Consider the following 19,408-nt stretch of genomic DNA (forward strand, 5'->3'; position numbering starts at 1 on the left):
CAGAAAAAGGATATGTCATCAGATGCTACTTTTACTTCATGCACTACAATTGTAGGTCAACACTGAGAGAGCAGTTAGCGCCTGCAAACATTGGCAAATTGAGAATGTGAATGTTTATTTGTACAGTTGGAGGTGGTGCCAGATGAAGGGGAAAGAGGGGAAAAGCGAACCAAAAGAGCAATAAGGTTTGGTGTTCTGGGAGCTGCTGCCACTGCAGGAACATGGCATAGAGGGCTGTGGGGTTTGGGTTCACAGTTACGGACCCAAGAAGATGAGTTCACAGATGTGAAACAGAGACACGTGCTGCCAAGGTTTTGGCTTGCAAGGTGAAATGTTAATAGCAAAGAGTCAAAGCAGTAGATAGTGTCTGAGAATGCTGAAAATGTTTTAAGCTCTAGCAGCTTTGTGTGTCAGCTAGCATTTAGTGAGTGAGAGTGTCAAAGAGGTGCAAAGAAAACAGGATTTGAAACTAGGACTGGCTTTTTGTTTAAACAGGTACAGGAGATGCTGTCAAAGTCGTTACAGCTACCTTCTGCAAGTAAGTAATTTTGCTGGAAGTAAAAGGTGGTTGGTAGCGTCTCTGAACCACATCACAGCAGCTCTAACTAGACAAATAGAAGACTTGACAGATTTTAATGGTGGCCCCCTGAGCAGGAGAGCTGAGAAAGTAAGTGTTGGCATGATCACACAGGCTCCCTCAGAAGGGCAAAACACCGGGTCAGAGGGGAAAGGTTCATCTTGTCATCACTGCTTTCTAACATGTAGCCACTTCCTGTTTCTTCTGAGAATGGTGAATAAGAAATGAACTTGAATTTGGGCAAAGCTTCAAGGTTTTTATTGAATGGTACATAACTAATAAACAAGATTATACACTGTCGGTATTTTCATGGAAAATAGACTCAGTTAAACACAGCAACTTCTGCCTTTTGGATAGATGCTAATTTAGCATTTGTAAAATGCAAGGCCCCAGCAGAGCTGGAACTTCCTCCCAGCAACAGCCTAAGAGGGCTCCTGCTGGGCAGCCTTTCTCTCCAACCGAGCTGTCAGCACTGGCTCAGATATCATCAATGTTAACTCCAACACAGCACTAGTGGGACACAATGCCAGTGAAAGGAGCTTAGATCAGGCTTTTAGAGCAGCAATGTCATCATTGTCAGCCTACAGTGAAGCCTCTGTGGAAGCGCAGAGCACTAATGCCAGAAATGAGACCAATAAATAGCAATGCAGGGAAACAAGTCAACATTTCTTTGTACATTAGTGTGCTCTTCTGCCTCTGCACCCCAGACCTCTAGGATTAAGGCTTGCAATGACACACAAGCCTCTGTCATAATAGTGTTTGGATTTCAGTTGATCAATAGACATGGTGAAACTTGACAGTAAGACGCTCGGCTGCAACAGCAATATCTCTTAATGCTATACACTATATAGACCATTAGATAGACTACATATTGGTACAATACAATTCAAAGAATCAATGGCCCAGTGTAGCCATTTTTATGTGAGAGGGTTAACCTTGAAATATTAATGCATAAACTATTTATTCTCCTCCAAACCACAGAAGTTACAAAGCATATTCTCTCTTCTTCCCATACACCTTTGTAACAAGACAATTAATTTTATTTCTTTAACTTAAGTGAATTAGCAGACTCTCCATCCCAGCTAGGAAACAGTTTCTCTTTCCTTGTTTCAGTTAACAGTGATGTGGAATGGAATCACTTTTTTCTCTAGCTTTTCAGAAGGCATTTTCACATAGACCCCAGTAGTGAGACATCGTCTTCTCTTTATCTATAAAATAGAGGAAGACAGTAAAATAAACAAGTGATCACAGCGTAGTCATTGTCCAGCACATTTTAGAGAAACCTCATGGATGTTTTGCCTTTACTGAGTAGAAGGTCTTCTAGACACCTTCCCCTGTCAGCCCTCCTTGTAGAAGATCTGTTGACACCATTTGAGGGAGAATCATGAGTTCCAGGGGACATTTTGCAAAAAAACATAGAGTCCTACCATTCATTTAGCACTTCAAAGGTGCTCCTGCTGCAGAGTTCCGTGTTGGTTCAAAACTAGGATTGTTCGTACCAAACAGTTTCATTTAGCTTCTAGGGACAAGGGTGGATTCTAAAATATGGGACGGGGATAGTGTTTGGTTTTAAGCTTTGGCATCAGGTTTATTTCTAACAGACTCTGAGTACTCCAGATCCCCATGGAAAGAGGCAACCCAGGCTTACATTTCACATGCCTTTGTGCAGACATTTCTAGCTGTGGGGTTAAAAATGCTGTAAGTTACAATTCCGCCCAATTGCACAAGGAAGCCTTTTTGAGTTTGGTTTGCACAGACATGAACAGTGAGAAAAAGAAAAATCAAATCCTGGGATTTTGTATGAATCAGTTGTCAAATCAGAGCATATATGAAGGCTGTTGCCTTTGATCCCAGAAGCACCCGGGACTCCAACCTGTTTTAAGCATCCAAACCTAAGCCGAGGGTCAGTCCAGCTGATGTAAGCTAACTGCTTTCTGGTACTCTGGCAACACAAATGAGCTGTACACAAATCTAAATGGCAGCTCCAGCAAGTTCTCTTATTTTGCATTATTGTAACAGCATTGCACCAGTAAAAAGGAACATCCCAGTGTGTTTGTTCCCAGTGTTCTTCCCTGTTCTCATTTCTTTCTCTTTATCCTCATCACAGGAAGGGGTTTTATTGGTAGGATGGGGCTGAGTTGATGGGACTTACCGCTTTGCCCACGAGAATGGCTGAGATGATGAGACTGTAAAGAAAAAATCCTGAAGCAGTAGCTCCTAATACCCAGAGATATATGGCAGTGTCTGGACAAGGTTCTGGATCTAAAACATATGATATCACACAAGTCATGTCACAAAAATCATGTCACACATGAACATTGTAAGGAAGCCCGTAGAGTCAATAAGTCAGGCTCCACATTGCTTTTCTCTAGCATGTGCTATCCCAGGATAATACTGAGCTCTGAGTCCTTGCCCACTCAACCCCCAATGAAAATATGCTTTATCTATAGAAGAACATATATCTTACTCTTGGCTGTTTCCGCAATTACATATCTAACTGCCTAGACATACATGTACAATATATGGTACTGCTTATGCTGTCAAACATCCATACATTGCTAAATACATCACATGGCTATCAATATGCCTGCTTTAGGTGTCTGCAGTGAGACCTTAAAGGGATAAGAGCTAATCATGATTCTCAGAGTTTGAATCAATGTTCAGCATCACCTCTTACAAACAGAATTTTAAAGACCTTTGAGACGTAATAGCAACTCCCTTAACCTGGGAATATCAGAGTACTGTAAAGCTGCTTGGCTTACCAATGACATAGAGATGCGTCCCATTTCCCTTGTTCATAAAATAGGGTGGAGGGTACATCCGCTCCATCTTGCAGATGTAAAGACCCGTATCATTAACTTGCAGGCCAGTAAGGGTGAGGGTCACTTTGTTTCGGCTAGGGCTAACGTGGCACTGAATGACCTCTTCCACACTGAACATTTTAAACTCCGTTGTGTAGGTTGAAGCGCAAATTTCAGTGAACTGATCACCCGTCTGTTTAAGCAGAGTCACTCGAATTTCCTTTGCATTCCCAATGTGCTTGTATTTACACACCAAGCTGGCGACTCCTTGCCTGTTGGCCAGTACCATTGCTGGCTGAGTCACTTCCATTACTGTAAGGAAGTAAAGAGCATGATGGTAAATGAACTGTCAAGAAATGATCTGCAGTCATTTACTTGAAACCTGCACAGTAGGAACCTGCACAACCTCCTGTTATCCATGGGTAATTCCTAGAAATGCTGCTAAGCCCTTCCAAAAAAAGGACTCTGAGGCACTGCATTAATACACTTTTAAAAGCTCATGAAGTGCTTTGATTACTATAAATTATATTATAAATCTCAGCAATTACTTGTTGCTTAAATAATAGGTAATTTGGCCCACTTACTAGAGCAATGACCTGAATGCTTCAGTTTGCCTTGACACAAACCTTTTAATATACATAAGACAAAAAATAGACTTCATATGGTAAAGCTGAAATCTGAAATTTAAAATTAGGCATTTAAACAACAATTTCTGCCTTGTAGAAATAAGCATGTTCACATTTAGAAACAAATAGGTTGACATCCTGTATGGAACATGGAACAGAACCTCTAGCATAACAGTAACACTGAGTGGAAAACCTGTTTGTATATTTTTGTTTCTGATCTTTTTGCTTCTCATTTTTAACCAGCACTTCCCAAGCCACAGTACAACAACAGTATATACCCCAAGCCACAGTATAGCAACACACAGCAAAGCCTGATAAACATACTGCAAAAAATCGTTATAAATCTTAAAGCCAAACGAGTGTACCATGTACATCCCCACTAGCAGCTTTTTACAACTTCCATACTCTATCCTGCTACACGATGGGAAGGCACTGACTTTTGCTTCAATAAGCCATGAGGACTCAGTATTATTTGTTTGGTTTCATTTTACATCAGTCCATTTTGGGGTAGGGCTTATATTCTTCAGTTCTGCAGTGCAAGAATTTGGGATGAAGAGGAGTAGAATTTCTCCGTCCATTCAAACCTCTATATCTACGTTATCAGCTGCCAACAACTTCATTCACAGGGCCTGTTTTTTTCAAAGTCTTTCCTCCTTCTTGATCTACTCCGAATCCTGCCCAGCCTCTCTACAGATGCTACTGCTCCAAAGTCTGTGTCTGATTTTCCAGATACCTCACAGTGCCCCAAGACCGTGTTTCCAGACTGTCCTATGGAGGGGTCCCATGTCATCTCCCCTCTCCCCGTTGTACCCAGTCAGTCTCCTGCAAAGATGTGAAACCGAGAAAAGGTAGACACCCTCAGCTACCTTGTCTCCTTCATCTACCCACCTTCAGCAATGGCAGTAGCTGTGCAGAGAAAGCCCACGGTGACCAATATTGAGAGCATTCCTGCGCTGGGACGGATGCTGAAGGGGCTGAAGGTGGCTGGTGCCTTCAGACTTTAAGACAAACTGGAACTCTCAGGACTGGAAAAAAGGCGACACCTTTCAGGATACTGAATCTTCGAAATGTTTGAACCCACACAGAGTCAGTGTGTATATATATAGCTTTGATCCCAGATGCTGTACCTGAAAGTAATATGAAGCTTTGTTTTGGTTTTACAAGAAAGGAAGTAGTGGGTTTGATTAGTACGTGCACAGTTAACCTCAAACAGCATGAACAAAAACAACTATTCAGCAGATGGAAAATATATATTCAATCTGAAACTGCCATCCATTCTGCTTTAAGAACTGGGGGAGGAACAGTAATCATCCAATAGAGCAGTTCAGGCTCTTTGGTGCTGCCAGCTTGCACAATCATAGCACTTAATATTTTGGCAATCATCAGGTATTTCCTAATAGGACAATGCACAGAGAACTATACTTCTGTCTAATGTAGCACAGTGCGAGCTAGTTTTTTATGGAGGACTTCCCTCCACCCTCAATTTCTTTGCTTACTTTAATGTTTTTGATGTTTAAAAGTTTCTGCCTCCTTCAAAACACTGATTACACTTGCAATGACTTCGTCTTTTCATATCAACAATGTGACTTGAATCATAACCCAGCTTCTTTAGACTTTCCAGTTTCCAAGAAAAAAATTATCTATCTAGGTTTATAGCTAATGACTTCCACATCTATACAGTACTTTCCTTACCTATGGACCTTACTGTCTAAGTACCTTGAGATCAACAGATGAAAAACACTGCAGAAGCTTTGATTATTGCTATCTCTACTTAGAGCACCTGCGTCATTTCAAATCTCAGTGAAACAGTTTTCACCCACTGGCCTTTTAAAAGTCATGTAAGGTCTGAAAATCATTTTGGTTTTTTATGTGATAGACTGTCATATCCATGAATCATTGCCTAAAGAATTTCATAAAAATGAAGTTACACTTCAGTAACACTGAAGGTCAACATTGGGGTTTTTTTTCCCATACTTTGAGAAGTTCTTTTAGAAGCTGCTTCATCATTTATCTATGTAGATCTAGTAGATTGCGAAGACCTACTTTTGGACTGTGACCTAGAAAAACTAAGAGCATTAGTTCTTGAACAGTAGCCTGCCCAATCCAAAGATATAGGATAAATATTTGATCTTGAAATCACAGAAATACCTAATGATATAAATAAATTTACTGCTTCCATACTTAGGTCATTCAACAATTATTTGTAATGACAGATTGATAGTCAGTTTTATCTTAACCAGCATTCAGAACAGAACTGATGATAAAAATATGGCTATGGGAAAATGAAAAACTGCACCCTAATAATGAGTCAGGCCCATATTGTATTACTGGTTAGACAAGCTCAAATCAATTTTAATATTAAATTTAATATTAAATAAATGTCATTGCAACATTATGTACCAGAATATCAGTGAGATTTATGGCATGAAATTACCAAGTTATGCCTGATATTTTCGTATCCAGAGTAGTAACCAAATTACCTATCCTACATACCTTTTGGGCTTGGGTTTTGTATGCAGTTAAACAGATGATGCATTTGAGCCTCATAAACTATAATGTCATCTGCTGATAATTGATTGAGACTACAAATTGGTGGTGCAATTAACCACTAAGCACTTGCAAAAGATTGCCATGTAAAACTCCATGCTCACTGCCCCACGTATCCACAGTATCTTATGCAGGTAGAGTGAGACGTAGCACTCTGGCACTTAGCTCTCTGGGAATTGAGACTGCTCTGCCAAAAATTGTTTCCAGTGGTATTCATCCTGTTTCCTGGCTGTTTTGTTCTCAGGGTGCCTTTTCAGATCAACCACTTTTTACTTTTTACCCTTGTTCCTCCTTAAAAGCCTCATGTTACTGCTTACTGCTCTTCTGAGGCACAGTATGTCTCCCTGTGGAGTCTCTTGAAGTTGTCTCTGTCTTTACAGCCAGGGCAGCCTGAGGTGAGCCCAGAGTATCCCCCTTCCAGAGATCACCTTGCTATGGTGCCCTCTATCCTTGCTTATCAGGCTTTGGATCTTGAGTTAATGTATGCAGATAGCAGATGAATGATGCAATAAAATAGAGATCTTGTTCCAAATTAAGATCTCTCCTTCACTGCTCCCATCCTTTTCAGCTTAGTTGGTAACTGAATTTCTCCTGCTAAATTTAGATCCACAAGAGTCGCTGGAGATGCCTCTTTTCTCTGCTGTGCCTCTCTTCTAACTACTCTTCAGCTGATGAAAAGTCTCTGGACTTCTGCTTGGTCCACCTTCCCTGTATATAACAGCCATGCTTTGTGGGCTACAGCCATAGAACTTATCTTACCCAGTCACTGTGCCTTCTTGTCTGTGTAGTGTGATATCTTCCTGCCCTGACTTTCTCATCTGGAGAACTCTTTTTTTCTTCCACCTTTTCCCTGTAACTGGAACCTGACACATGGCCTAGGGCCAGGGCAAGGGATTGGGTGAAAGAAGAGCCCTCCCTTTTACTTTGAGATTCAGGAGGTCTTTCAGGAAGGGTATTCCTCATGCTGTTTCCAACAGCCCATGCTTTGCACTTGCCGTGTCCAAAAGCTCAGTGTAAGATAAATCCTTCCTTTAATGCACATGCTTAATATTACAGTACTCTTTGTTCTTAAGGGTGATATTAATCCCCAGGTCACAGGAAACCTTTATACTCTGCATATGCTACCACAGCGAAGTGTCAGAGCAGGGGAGGGGACTGAAGGCCTTGCAGAGCTAAGCTGCAGAGCCTTAAACTGAGGAATCAGCTTAGGAGTGGTTTGGGTCTCACGGCCTCTTTGAACTTAGCTCAGAGAAGGACACGCAATTTACACTGAACATTGGACTACAGTACTGTGATTAGTCAGATTGCTAGTAAGTTAAATAACTAGGTTTCTCATGTAAGTTTCTTTCTCATTTTGGGTTAGTCTCTCACATTTTAGTGATTTGAATTGCTTTCCTTCATTGAACGCTTGTTAGGGCAAACCTTCCTGCTGTCAGAATTCCCATTGCAAAATGTTATTATTCACAAAATTATTTTCACACTTTAAAGCCTGTCTCATGCTGCCCATATTTTTTTACTCTGTGACAGGAACTTGCTTGGTGAATTGCTTGAGATGTAATGGGGAGAAGAGAAGGTTATCATTTGCATAAGTATCTGGTTTCAGGATATTTTGTTAAACTCAGAATGTGAGATCATGTCTTATTATGTTAAACAGTTCACGTTTTTACCATGTTAGTTTGCCACAAACCTATTGGGGTTTTGAAATGCACTGTCATTTGAAAAAAAAATCCAGACCTCGAAGTGGTATGGCTGAAGAAAAAATCTTTTCTACAAAACAATAGGTAAAGAGAAAAGGAAATAACACAGTGACTGGAAAAATATTGTTTCGTTACCATTAAAGGACTAAAACCTGATTAGTGTAAGTAAAGGCCTAGATATGACCAAGTTTGGTGGATCAGTCTTGGTTCCTGAGGGAACCACAATTCACATCACAAAACCACTGATTTTTAAGTCTCTCAGAAATGTGGCCTTCCTGTCAGCTTCTAACCTGGATTCACAGATGCTGCTTTCTAGACCTAAGCCTGTGCCCTCAGTCCAGCCTCAGCAGAGGCGAGGACAGCACTACCTGAGGAATTCCCCATCCAGTACTTCTCAGGCCACACAGGGTTCGTCTTCTTGTGCACTTCTGCTGACCAGCAGACTGTCCAGAAGGATTTGAAGTGTGGGTAGATGTTTGAGCATCCTTTTTCTTTCTGCTACAATTTTTGGTATTTCCTTTTTAGAGGCTAGGCTTTGTTTCCCCTACTGTAAAGCTAATTATATCCAACAGACTTTCCTGAAATTCACGGCATCTATAGTTATCTAATACAGAGGGAAAATTGCCTCCCAGCTTTTCATGCTAACAGGTCTTGGTTAGCCTTGAAGATCTGAATTGTACCTTACCTGTCTGAGTTTGCTGTATGTTATTTGTAATAGTCCATACATACTCCAGTAGTAACCCTGCCTGTGTGAATGTATTGCCCCCTCCCCATACCCCATGCAGTTTACACTCAAAATGTAAGATCTGAGATTGTATGGAAAGATACAGACAGAAGTAAGAGGAAAGGAAGACAGGACTGAGATGCAGCACAGGCAAAAAGGTCTTTACACACCAGCTTCCTTACTCTTCTCCAGTTTCCTGTAAGGGGTTGTGGCAAGGGAGAGATTTTAGGGGGAATTTGAACACAGACCTTGAAGTATCTTGGCAGATGTTTAAGGACTTACCTTTAAGGAAGGAGCTTTCCAAAGCAGAGCACCACAAATCTCTTGTTAATAGGCCAGTCACTTGGGAGTAAACACAGAATAAAGCAGACACCTTCATCCCAGAGTGAGCACTGAAAGCTAGTCTGTTTTCATGAATAAGCAAAAAAGAACCAAAGGAACCCCCCCCAAGTCTAAAAGTAAAGCAGTTAAATATGCCCTGTAACGAGATGCAGCTGTGGAGACATGGAGAGATACTGGAGAAAGGTTTTACTTCTGCTTCCCTTTATTTCTTAAAGCATTGCAAAAAGGAAAAGCAGACAAAAAACAGACACAAGAAAAAGTCATTATAAAGCTTTGCTGAAGACATGTGAGGAGTGCTGTTCTCAAAAATGAGATGCACAAGAAATATTTTTGAAGAGTACAGATGAGGAGAGTAATTCATGTGTGGTATATAGCTTAAGAGCCTACTTCCAGTTTTCACGGGGCTAATTAAGTCCCTGATTTATTAAAAACAAAATTTTATGGCATTTCAAACCACAAGAGCAAAACAAGACTCCTGGAAAACCTAGAATTAAACCTTTATATTTAACGTTTATAAAGCAAATGACTCAAAGAAGATATGCAAATGACTAAAAGAGATAGTTCTCCAGCTTAATGGACATGCAGAGAATCCAAATATTTGAAAGACAGGAGACCTGACAAGGAAAGGCATTTTCCTAAGCTCACAGTGGGAAGTTCTGTTCAAATTCCAGGGATGGCACAGAGCACATTCTAAAGCACCACTTTGAATTGATGACAAGTGGGTAATGAAGATCAGCTTTGTTCGCCAATCAAAGTCTGGAGGCCATTTCTGAAGAGTGAATAAGACTCGATAGTTAGAATGGGATGGTCTGGAAAATGAAATGAAATGAAATGAAATGAAAATAAATTATACTAAATGAAGGAAGGAAACTTAGTAATATAGCAGAAGGGGGAAGCCAGTGGACAGACACAAAGGGAATGACAAGGTGTTCAAATTGACAGGTTCACAGTAACATTTTGAATACATAGTAGTGAGCCAAAGTTTGTCAAGGCCAGAGAAGACAATGTTTCAGCAGTTGAGGTGAACAGTGATCATGGGCTAAGGCTTCTAAAGGTACTTTGTCACATTCAACCACATCCACACTGGGCCTGATTTGCCTGTGCGGGGACTGGATCTCAGAACCACAGTACAGGTATGCATCTCTTCCCAGGGGCACAATGAGTTTGGGAACAGAAGCCACAAGCCTTGGACATCTTAGGCAAGCAGCTTCTGTGGAAATATCAAAGGGCTCTTGACGAGGTGGAGATAGGGGAATAAGAATACCAAGAGGGGAAGGGAAGTTCTGGGGAGAAACATGAGTGTCTGGATCAGCGAAAGGTTTATGTAGCTTTTCAGTGCTTTCAGATTTCACTGTCAGGCTGTGAATGAAGCATATTCACCAACAAAACCTGCCCAGAAGCCACTACCAATGAAAACACATTTTAGTAAAGATGAGATAGTGCAGCACCTGAATCTCTGTCAGTAATGCTCTTTAAAATTTGCATGACAGAGCAAGGTGTTATGGAAACAGAGCATGGGGGATGGGGACCACTTCAGAATCCCTTCTTGCTATAACCTCACCTCGCTTTTCTGCTTCCCACACCTTCTCCTTGCCTCTTTCCTTGCAGTTTTATCTACAAAACCCATAGAATGAATAGTGGCTTTATTATAGATTGTTCATTCAGAGCTTGTCAAAGAACCCGTTCCTGGGAATTATGTCTAAGACCTGTAGGCTTGATACCCTGATGTATGGAAGTGACATGCTTGATCTGCTTGCCTTCAGTCCATGGGCCACCATGTGTTACTGAAAGTTTACAGTGATGTGTGCAAGGCTTGAGAATTTTCATTAGAATACATGTTAAATCATAGGCTGGAGGCTCTGGAAAACAAAGATAAGGAATTTCTGGCAGAGGATTGTAGAATAAAACCCATACTTCACAAGAATCTTATTGCTTTTGAAGTGTAGCAGTTGCAAAAAAAAAATTGAAATTGTCACCCCATAACCCAGACGTCTTTGCAAGTGGGATACTGTAGCCAAGCACCAGGTTGTGACTGGCATCATGTGAGTCAGCAAACTAAAAGCATGTCCTATACCTTCCAAAAATGTATCAGCTGCAGGATTTGTTGTTCAACCCACTCTTCACCGCAGAATCTGATCTCATGTACAAAGCCTTACCCTTGCATCAGTGATAATTCAAACTCCCTTGGTCTTCCCTAGTTTACAAAGTACTTGAAACCACATTTCTAGGACTTAGTAATTCCCCTTTCCCAAAGTCTCTACCAGGGCTAAGTATGAAAGCAAAACCCTGAAATGTCAGAGAGGCCAGATGTGCGAGGGGAGGATGGTTCGTTCATCATCCAAAGTGATAGTTTGAAAAAGCTGACAAGCCTCTACCTCTCTGTTCAGAAGCTCTTTCTTACTATACCTGTTTGCTGACAGATATTATAATTCCCTACAAGCTTTATCTTTTTCATATTCTTAGACAACCACCTCTATAGCAACTCTAAGACTATTAACTTGGATGTGTGAGTGTGGCCACCTTGGTCTCCTGGTTATTTGAGTTGAGTACTGATTAGTGCCTGCTATAAAGCCTCTGATTGCAGCAAGCATCCAACTAAAGTGCTTCTTCACAGCTCCAGCTGCCTCCTGCCACTATCATCACCTGAAAACCCAGCTAGGAAATCCAGCATCCAAAAGAATTCTTAATATTTTGGCCACAGGGATAACGGATACCAGAAAGTATGATAGTGGGCAGTTTGGTTGGCCTGTGTGCTAGGGATGAAGAGGAGAATCAAGGAGGTTTGAAAATGTGTTTCTAGGGGGGAAAGAGATAATAAAACAGGACTGAAAAATGAGTAAGAGGGCTTAAAAAGGAGGATGGGCTTGTGGGTAACACACCACTTGGGGAATTTTTCTTTTAGGTAACAGTGAGATTATATCTGGTTCATACAAAGAAAACAAAAGTATTGGATGGGGTCCAATGAAAACCAAGCCATACGCAAAATGGGGGCAAATGTTTTGAATTTTATAATTTTGGTGAATTGTTGAAGGAAAGGGGAAATTTTTGAGAAAATGCATGTACATCTTTTCCTAAAGCTTTCTTCAAGCCCCCACCAACAATATTTTTCATTTTTAAATCATCACCCCTTTTGCAAAGAAAACAAAGGTGTTTTACACACTGGCAAAATGTAATTTTGTCTCTTCGCTGCATAGAACCAGTACTGCCTGAAATGAGAAAAATGTGAAGGGAACCCTTTGCAGCAAGAGCAACTGCAGTTAAGCAGAGCTTTCTTGAGAAAGTTTCACTTCCTAAGGCTTTTTGCTATGTTTGCTCATTTAAATGGCCATTGTATTAACCCACTTTTTGTGATTTTCAAACATCAGCAACCAACTTACATCTTGTAAAAGAAAAAGTGTAAAGCAAAAGGCCTGGTTCTCATTACTTTAAGGTCCTAACTGCATCAACAAATTTTGCTGCCACAATCTTCTAAGTGTAAGTGGCACTGCGGTGATGTTACCTGCCTGATATATCAGACTGTGTTGAGTTATTGCCAGAGGTCAAGATTCGCTGAAAATACATGGTACACCTGTACCAAGGTCTTTGGGCTAGAGGGTTTAGGCAGGTTTGAAGGGATTTAACTACGAAAGCTATTTGTGGTTGCTTTTTTAATACTGCATCCTGAAAGAGAGTAATTTCATCTGCAAATTATTTAATAGTAGGCTGTGTATTAAGTCATAACGCACTGAGCTGGCGAATGCAGGCTCTGGAGAGAGTGCAGCTATAATTTCTGTCTGTGACTTTGCAGTGACTGATCAATGTTTTGTTGAGTTCCTGGGCCACTGAGGAGCTGGAGACACATGGAGCTGCAGGCTCTGGAGTCTTGAGAAGTTTGGATTTGCATGATAAACTGTCGAGCCCGGGATATAGTAATATATTTCAGGAGCTTGGCCAGTATGATCATATTCTTTAATATCAAGAAAAAAAAACTTAAGAATTTCCAATGAAGTAGTTCTCATTGTTTTTCAAATTAAATTATTTGATTTTTCTGGTTCAAAGCAATACTTTCTTTCAAAAATCCCTGTTATTTTTCAACATTCAAACCATATTTAAATAGCTACCATCAAAATGAAGCATTAACATTTTTTAGGAACAAATGTCTCATTTGAAGCCTCTAAATTATTATTTGTTTTACTTTTCAATTTACAAAAAAAATCAATTTCTTTTTCCTTTCAGTCTGATTGAAATGAGTCCTCTTGACTTTCCAAATTTACCAACGAAACAAAAAAAATTAATTATTCATCAAGTTCCAATGAACACCCTTCATAAAAATTCTGAATTATGCAAACTAATCACCTTCTGGGAAATATGTATAGATCATTTTATGGTACAAGCTTCCAATGTGACTCAATGCCTCTTCGCTTGCACATTATAACCCCCCTCACTCATCTGATTATTCAGACTTTTGCGTTGTCTATGGTTTTCACTTCATTTCCCCCCCACTACCACCATTGATCTTCTCTAGTTTTCCTCTGCTCACAACAAAATATCCTTTATCTTTCGAGATATCAAATGCTACCATCCTGTGAGGCAAATGCATCTAGGAGGACAGAAATAGTTAAATGACTTGGCTCATGAAGTTACTCGCTCTGATGGTGTCAGCAGAAAGGGTGAGGAGAAGCCACCTGCCCCCGTTGCACCCATGGCATCCCCAGGTAGCAGGGGTACAGGGATGATGGAGATGGCAGGGATGGCAGGCCTCGCCTGCCAGCTGCTCTTGCTCAGGATCTCGAGCAGAGCAGGCATTCTTGTTTCGTACAGGGAGGAACAAGGAACTCTCCTCACAGAGGTCTGGCCTTGCAGGTGGACCGCTAGGGGTAGCAAACACTGAGAAACACAACAGAAATAAGACACAGAACCTCAAACTGAGGAACCAGAAGCAGAGGGGGAAAGGAAGAAGCTTTGATCTCTCCCTCCTCTTGCAGTCACCCCGTTCTCTTCATTTCCCCCTTCTCTGTGCCCTATGACTGCAGATGCTGCACGAGTGAGCGTGGTGGGAAGCAACGGCTGCCAGCCTCCTCCTCACAGTCAACCAACACTCCCCTAAAGTGAATCACAGTCTCTCCCTCCCCGGCAGCCTCTCTGAAGTGGGACCCCGGCCTCATTCACCCACATACTACTACTCTCTTCAGCTGACCTTAAAGAGGAACACAGCTGCCACTTGCTTTTAATATTGCTGCTTGCAGTTTGCACAAGAAGTGATGTCTTCTTTTTCCTGTGCTTCTTGCTCATGCACAGGGCCAGCAGGGCCCCCGGTGTGGTGTCCTGGTTGCCCCAGCTGGGCACCTGTCTTCTCTTTGCACTAAAACGGACAGCAGCCACATGCACGCTGTGCGCATGGTAATCCACTTGCTCTGTGCCTTCGGAGATTAACTATGTTTTTAGAGAACCTGCATGTGCAGTTCTAGGGGTCCACTTTGTTATCTTAATTAAGTGCCCACAGTTTTTTCAAGGCTTTTGCCCAGTAACCTGGTTTAACAGCAAATGTCATAAAGGCCACAGCTAGAGTTTTGTACACTCCAAACCATGGAAATGCCTACCATAGTTATTTGCATAATTGTTGGCCATTTTTCCCCCTTGGTAGCCGGAAGTTTTCTGCAAGAGTGGCTGCCTACAGCGACCGTCATCCATTTACCAGGAAAGAGAGGGCAGATACCAAGGTATTTTTTTACCAAGGACAAATCAGTTCTTTGATCCCAATGCCACCAAGAGCTCCAGCCCTTGCAGAGCAGGGAAAAGAAGGGCTTAGCTGGTGGCATCTTATCTTCTGAGCTGTTTGTGCTCATTTCAGGGACATTATGAAGCCCAGACAATCAACATGTCTTCATGGGAAATCACATTTCATGTGGCTTGACTTCTGGTGAAGACACGACAAAAAGTTTATCCTTGTGCTCTTTAGCTGCAGGCCGCAGGCAGCTCTAATTTGCATTGGCAATCATCAGCCTCCAAGAGGAAATTCTCGTCAGCGAGCAGCACTGTTTACCAACAACAGGGCCACCTCTGCTGTTACACTGTGGGCACACATTCGGTGTAGGCACTGCTGTGCTGCTTTTGAGCTGCTAAAAGATTCCTGTCATGACCGCAACCTCACACAAGGCAGTACTAAGCCTTTCCTGCCAAGGGAGGACTGGCCTGCAGTGAGTCCCACAGTTAGGTGTGTGCCACTGCCAGGGCTCAGTTCTTACATCTTAAGTTAAAGTGGCTGTCGCCTTCCCACCTCAGCATTTCCCTCAGGTAGGCCAAAACTGTCATCTTTCAATCTACTAAACTTGTGGGGTTTTGCCGTATTTATTACTGTGATGTGAGTGAGAAGACACTGCACAATGCCTGAATTATCTCATCACGCAGAAGAAGGAAGAGCCCCTGTTTTACAGGTGTGATTTCACTGACAGCCTGAGCCGATGGAAGAGCATCACTACTGCTAGCAAAATGGGCAGGATCATTCCCTGCCCTCCAAAATCCCAAGCCCTGTGGTTTGCCCTGCCTTGTAGCAGCACTCGCCCTTGTGCAGCTGTGCAAGTTAAATCCTTTCCCTGCTCTAGTTTATCCCACAGCCAAATTAATCCCAGTGCCAGCACAGGGGGGTGGGGTGGTGCAGCTGGAGGCCAGAGGGGCAGCCTGGATGGCGCTGCCTCTTCCTGACGATGCTGACTGAGATCAGGTAAAGCGGATCATGAAAACATGTCCTAAAATACTGCCAGGCACAAAACTCTCTTGACAGTCAAGACAGGGCTGGAGAATTCCTCAAGGCTTTCTCTTCAACCACTTACATTTTGTTTGTGTTTAAATGTTTCTGAGTCTTAGTCTTGACTCTCCAGCACACCATATATAGTATATTTAATGTATAGTGAAGATAATTAAATCCTAAGAATGTGATGTGTGATACAGCTGAGCTGTGTGAGCAGTGACAGTTCAGGGAATAAATCAATGGAATGAATCTTTGAAATTGAAATTCATTTCTGCACAGTTGCCTGGTGAGGCACCTGAGGTTTACTCAGCGTTGACCTCAGAGGCCCCAAGCAATGACTGCAGTAGTAGACTCTATGAAAACGCCACATTTTCTCTGATAGAAAGGGCTGAAGGAGGGGCTGATTGAATGATCGCTGTGAAAAATATCAGCGATGTTGAATTTGGGCAGGGAAATGTCTTCCAAAGGCAGATACAGACAGTTCCCTCCAGAGACAGACAGGCGTGGCAAGTGAATGTGATGGCGTTAAAGCAGGGCTGAACTTCCCAAAGGATAAGGCAAACCTGGACTTGTCGAGGACCTCAGAGGGAGCTCAGGGAAAAGGAGTCCTGGGTGCCCAGAATTTTACTGCAGCACTTGCTGTTCGTAAGGTAAATCCTGCTGGATCAGTCTCAGACATAGGAATAAGGGAAACATGAGGAACCCTGCTACATGCCTGTGTGAGCAGCGGACACTGCTTTGGGTGTTTGCCATAAGGTACTTGCTTCTGGAATGAATGGCTCTGGGCTTCAGGAATACCCTGGCTGCACTCACAAGCATTCTCCAGCAGCTCTGCCTGAGTGTCGTAAGGTATTTAAATTCAAAGATCAAGTGTTAGCTACCAGCTCGCTGTGCTGGCAGGAGGGGAGCCAGCCTTTACCCCAGGGGCAGGGGTGAGCTGGCAGGTGCCCTCACCAAAGGGCCCCACACACGTGGAGCGAGGATGTTCCAGTACCAGCTCCAGTTAAGCAGTTTGGGTGCAGCCACCCGGCTTTGGAAGCTGAGAGGTTTTCCCAGGAGTGTTCCTGGACCCATTTAATTTACCAACAGACACAAGTCATACAGTCCAAAGCAAGATTTAGCCCCAGGAAAATGGTGAAAAGGGAACTTTTTTTACAGGCTTTCTCAGCAGATGTTCCTGTAACTCTGGGGTTTGGCACTCTGAGGCTTCATAAGTGACTCACGAGGTTCCCCCCTTCTAGGAAGACATGCCTTTTACATTAAAGAGTGGGCCCCAAATATTAAAAGCATTGCTAGCTTTTCCCCTCCCCTCCCCTGAAATACACCCATATATACATGCTTCACATTTATGGTGTGGTCATCCTCAGGGTTGCCTTAGGGCCAGGTTTTGTAATCTTGTATCTAGGTCTTGTAAATGGGGCTGTGATTGCCATTGTAACATATAGATGATTAAGTCAAGACTCTGCTATAAATGGATAATGAAAAATTAACTTAAAAACAAGTAAAAAATGAGCTGAGTAAACAATAATATTCTCATCAGACCTCCTCGATAGGTGGGCAGAGCAATATCTATCCCTTTATCTTTCCCCTTTGGCAAGTGTTATATCTTATCATGTAGTGTATTCTTAGAAAATCATCTGCCATATCTTCCTGAAGAATTCGTTTCTCGCAAGCCCTCCCTCTTTTCACTTTGAGAGCTGTGGGTTTGTACGAAGCGTCATTGTAAAACAGATCTACCACAGTCAAATGTCATTTGGCATACTATATTCTCAGAACCAGCAATACCGCGCCCAAGGCAGGAATGACGAAATACCAAGGGTAACTATGAAACACATGTGAGCCAAGTCTTTCCTTTCATACCCTCCTCAGCACTGCTGGTCTTTGCTTTAATGCCAAATGGATGTGTAGCACAGCTGGGTCCCCCTATCAGATGTCCTCAAGAAGGGAATGTGTGCCCTGCTTTTTCTACTCCATATTGCTTGTGGTCATGCCAGGGAGGCCACAGCTGAAAGCTGGGTGCCTTCTGCAGGTGACAGACCCATTTGAACTGAGGTCTGGTTGCAGAGATTCGCAGGGCCCCAGACAAGGCACACAAGGCACATTATGGCAGGCTCTGCATGGAATAAGGAAAAGGCAGTGTCAGTATCAGATATCCAGTCCAGAGCTTGAACAGATCCAGTCCTTCAAGTTCATTCCTCATTACACAGTCACTACAGCACCGTTCCCCAGTCAGCAGGCAAGGCATTGCAGGTGTAGCATCCCAGCAGCTATTCTGCTGGAAGGACCACACAGGAAAAAAAAACCAGTGGCCATCCTTTGGATGCGTTTGTGCAGAGCCTAATTCTCCTGCCAGCGAACATTTCATCATCACCACGCATTACTTGGTGCTGCTCTCGCCATAAATCTTGCAGGGCCGAAGGAGTATCACTGCATGTGGATGTGAGGGGAGAAGCTCAAAGTTTAGTAGTAGTTTGGGAGCTTATGGGGAATGTGGGGACTATTTCCTGCTCTCCTGGGGGGGAGTCATACTTTGTCTTGCACAGGGTTAAACTGGGAAGCACAAGTTTAAACCAGGAATAGTTGACTAGATGAAGCAAAGCTTGTTCCTGGGTTTTGTACCATTGGCCTTTGTTTAGCAACTGAGACAAGTGAGCGCTATGGAGTGAATGGAGTTGTGAGAACTGTGGTGAACTTCCCTGGAGCCTCCAGTTCCCTTAGTTTGAGTTCATAGAAGGAATCAGCGAGCAGGCCCCCCGACCTTTTTCTCCCCTCCCCACATCCTCCCGTGTGGGAACTGTCCAAGCCAGGCCTGGGAGACCTCTGGTGCTCAGCCCTGAAAAGCCACTGCTTGCAAGAACATTTGTTACTTTCGGAAATACACCACATTCCTCAGTACCCTGGGGAGAGGCTGAATGGGATCTCAGCAGAAGAGGCACCTCCAAACTCTTTTTCCCACATGCAGTTTTCCAAGGCTCAGCTCACAAACTGAACAGCAGCTGCAGCCCGTTGTGTGTAGCAGCACACCGGAGCGGGTGGTTTGCCAGAAGGGATGCACAGCTTTCCCTCCAGCTCCGCATAACTTGGGCCTCCTCTTCTTGCAGCAGCGCAGTTAGCTGCATGGCCCAAAACTGAGGCAAAGCACATCCCAAAATTTGCAGGGTGCTGCTAGTTACCTCCCTGCAGGCCTTTAAAGGCAGGCGAATTTTGATCCAGAAGGATCAGCAGGTGGAGAGACATTGCTCATTGAGGTACCAGGAACTGCCACCTTTCCTAGCAGCGCCCTCCTGTCCCCCATCTGCTTGCAGCAGAAGGGCTGGGATCAGTGTGTGTGAGGAGAGTCGGGATGTGGCCCTCGGCCATGCATCGC

At 42.9% G+C, this 19,408-nt stretch overlaps 1 protein-coding gene across 1 annotated transcript; it reads right to left on the reverse strand.

Annotated features, from left to right (window-relative positions):
• Positions 1 to 815: 815 nt before the first annotated feature.
• On the reverse strand, positions 816 to 3,688 carry CTLA4 (cytotoxic T-lymphocyte associated protein 4). Its single transcript, XM_074593512.1, has 3 exons — positions 3,340 to 3,688; positions 2,730 to 2,839; positions 816 to 1,785 (listed from the first exon to the last, which is right to left on the reverse strand). Exons 1-3 carry the CDS (start codon positions 3,686 to 3,688, stop codon positions 1,687 to 1,689), a joined length of 558 nt encoding a protein of 185 aa, XP_074449613.1. The 3' UTR covers positions 816 to 1,686.
• Positions 3,689 to 19,408: the final 15,720 nt, after the last annotated feature.

This window comes from Larus michahellis, chromosome 7, assembly GCF_964199755.1.
Source record: "Larus michahellis chromosome 7, bLarMic1.1, whole genome shotgun sequence".
In the NCBI taxonomy this organism is placed as follows: domain Eukaryota; kingdom Metazoa; phylum Chordata; class Aves; order Charadriiformes; family Laridae; genus Larus; species Larus michahellis.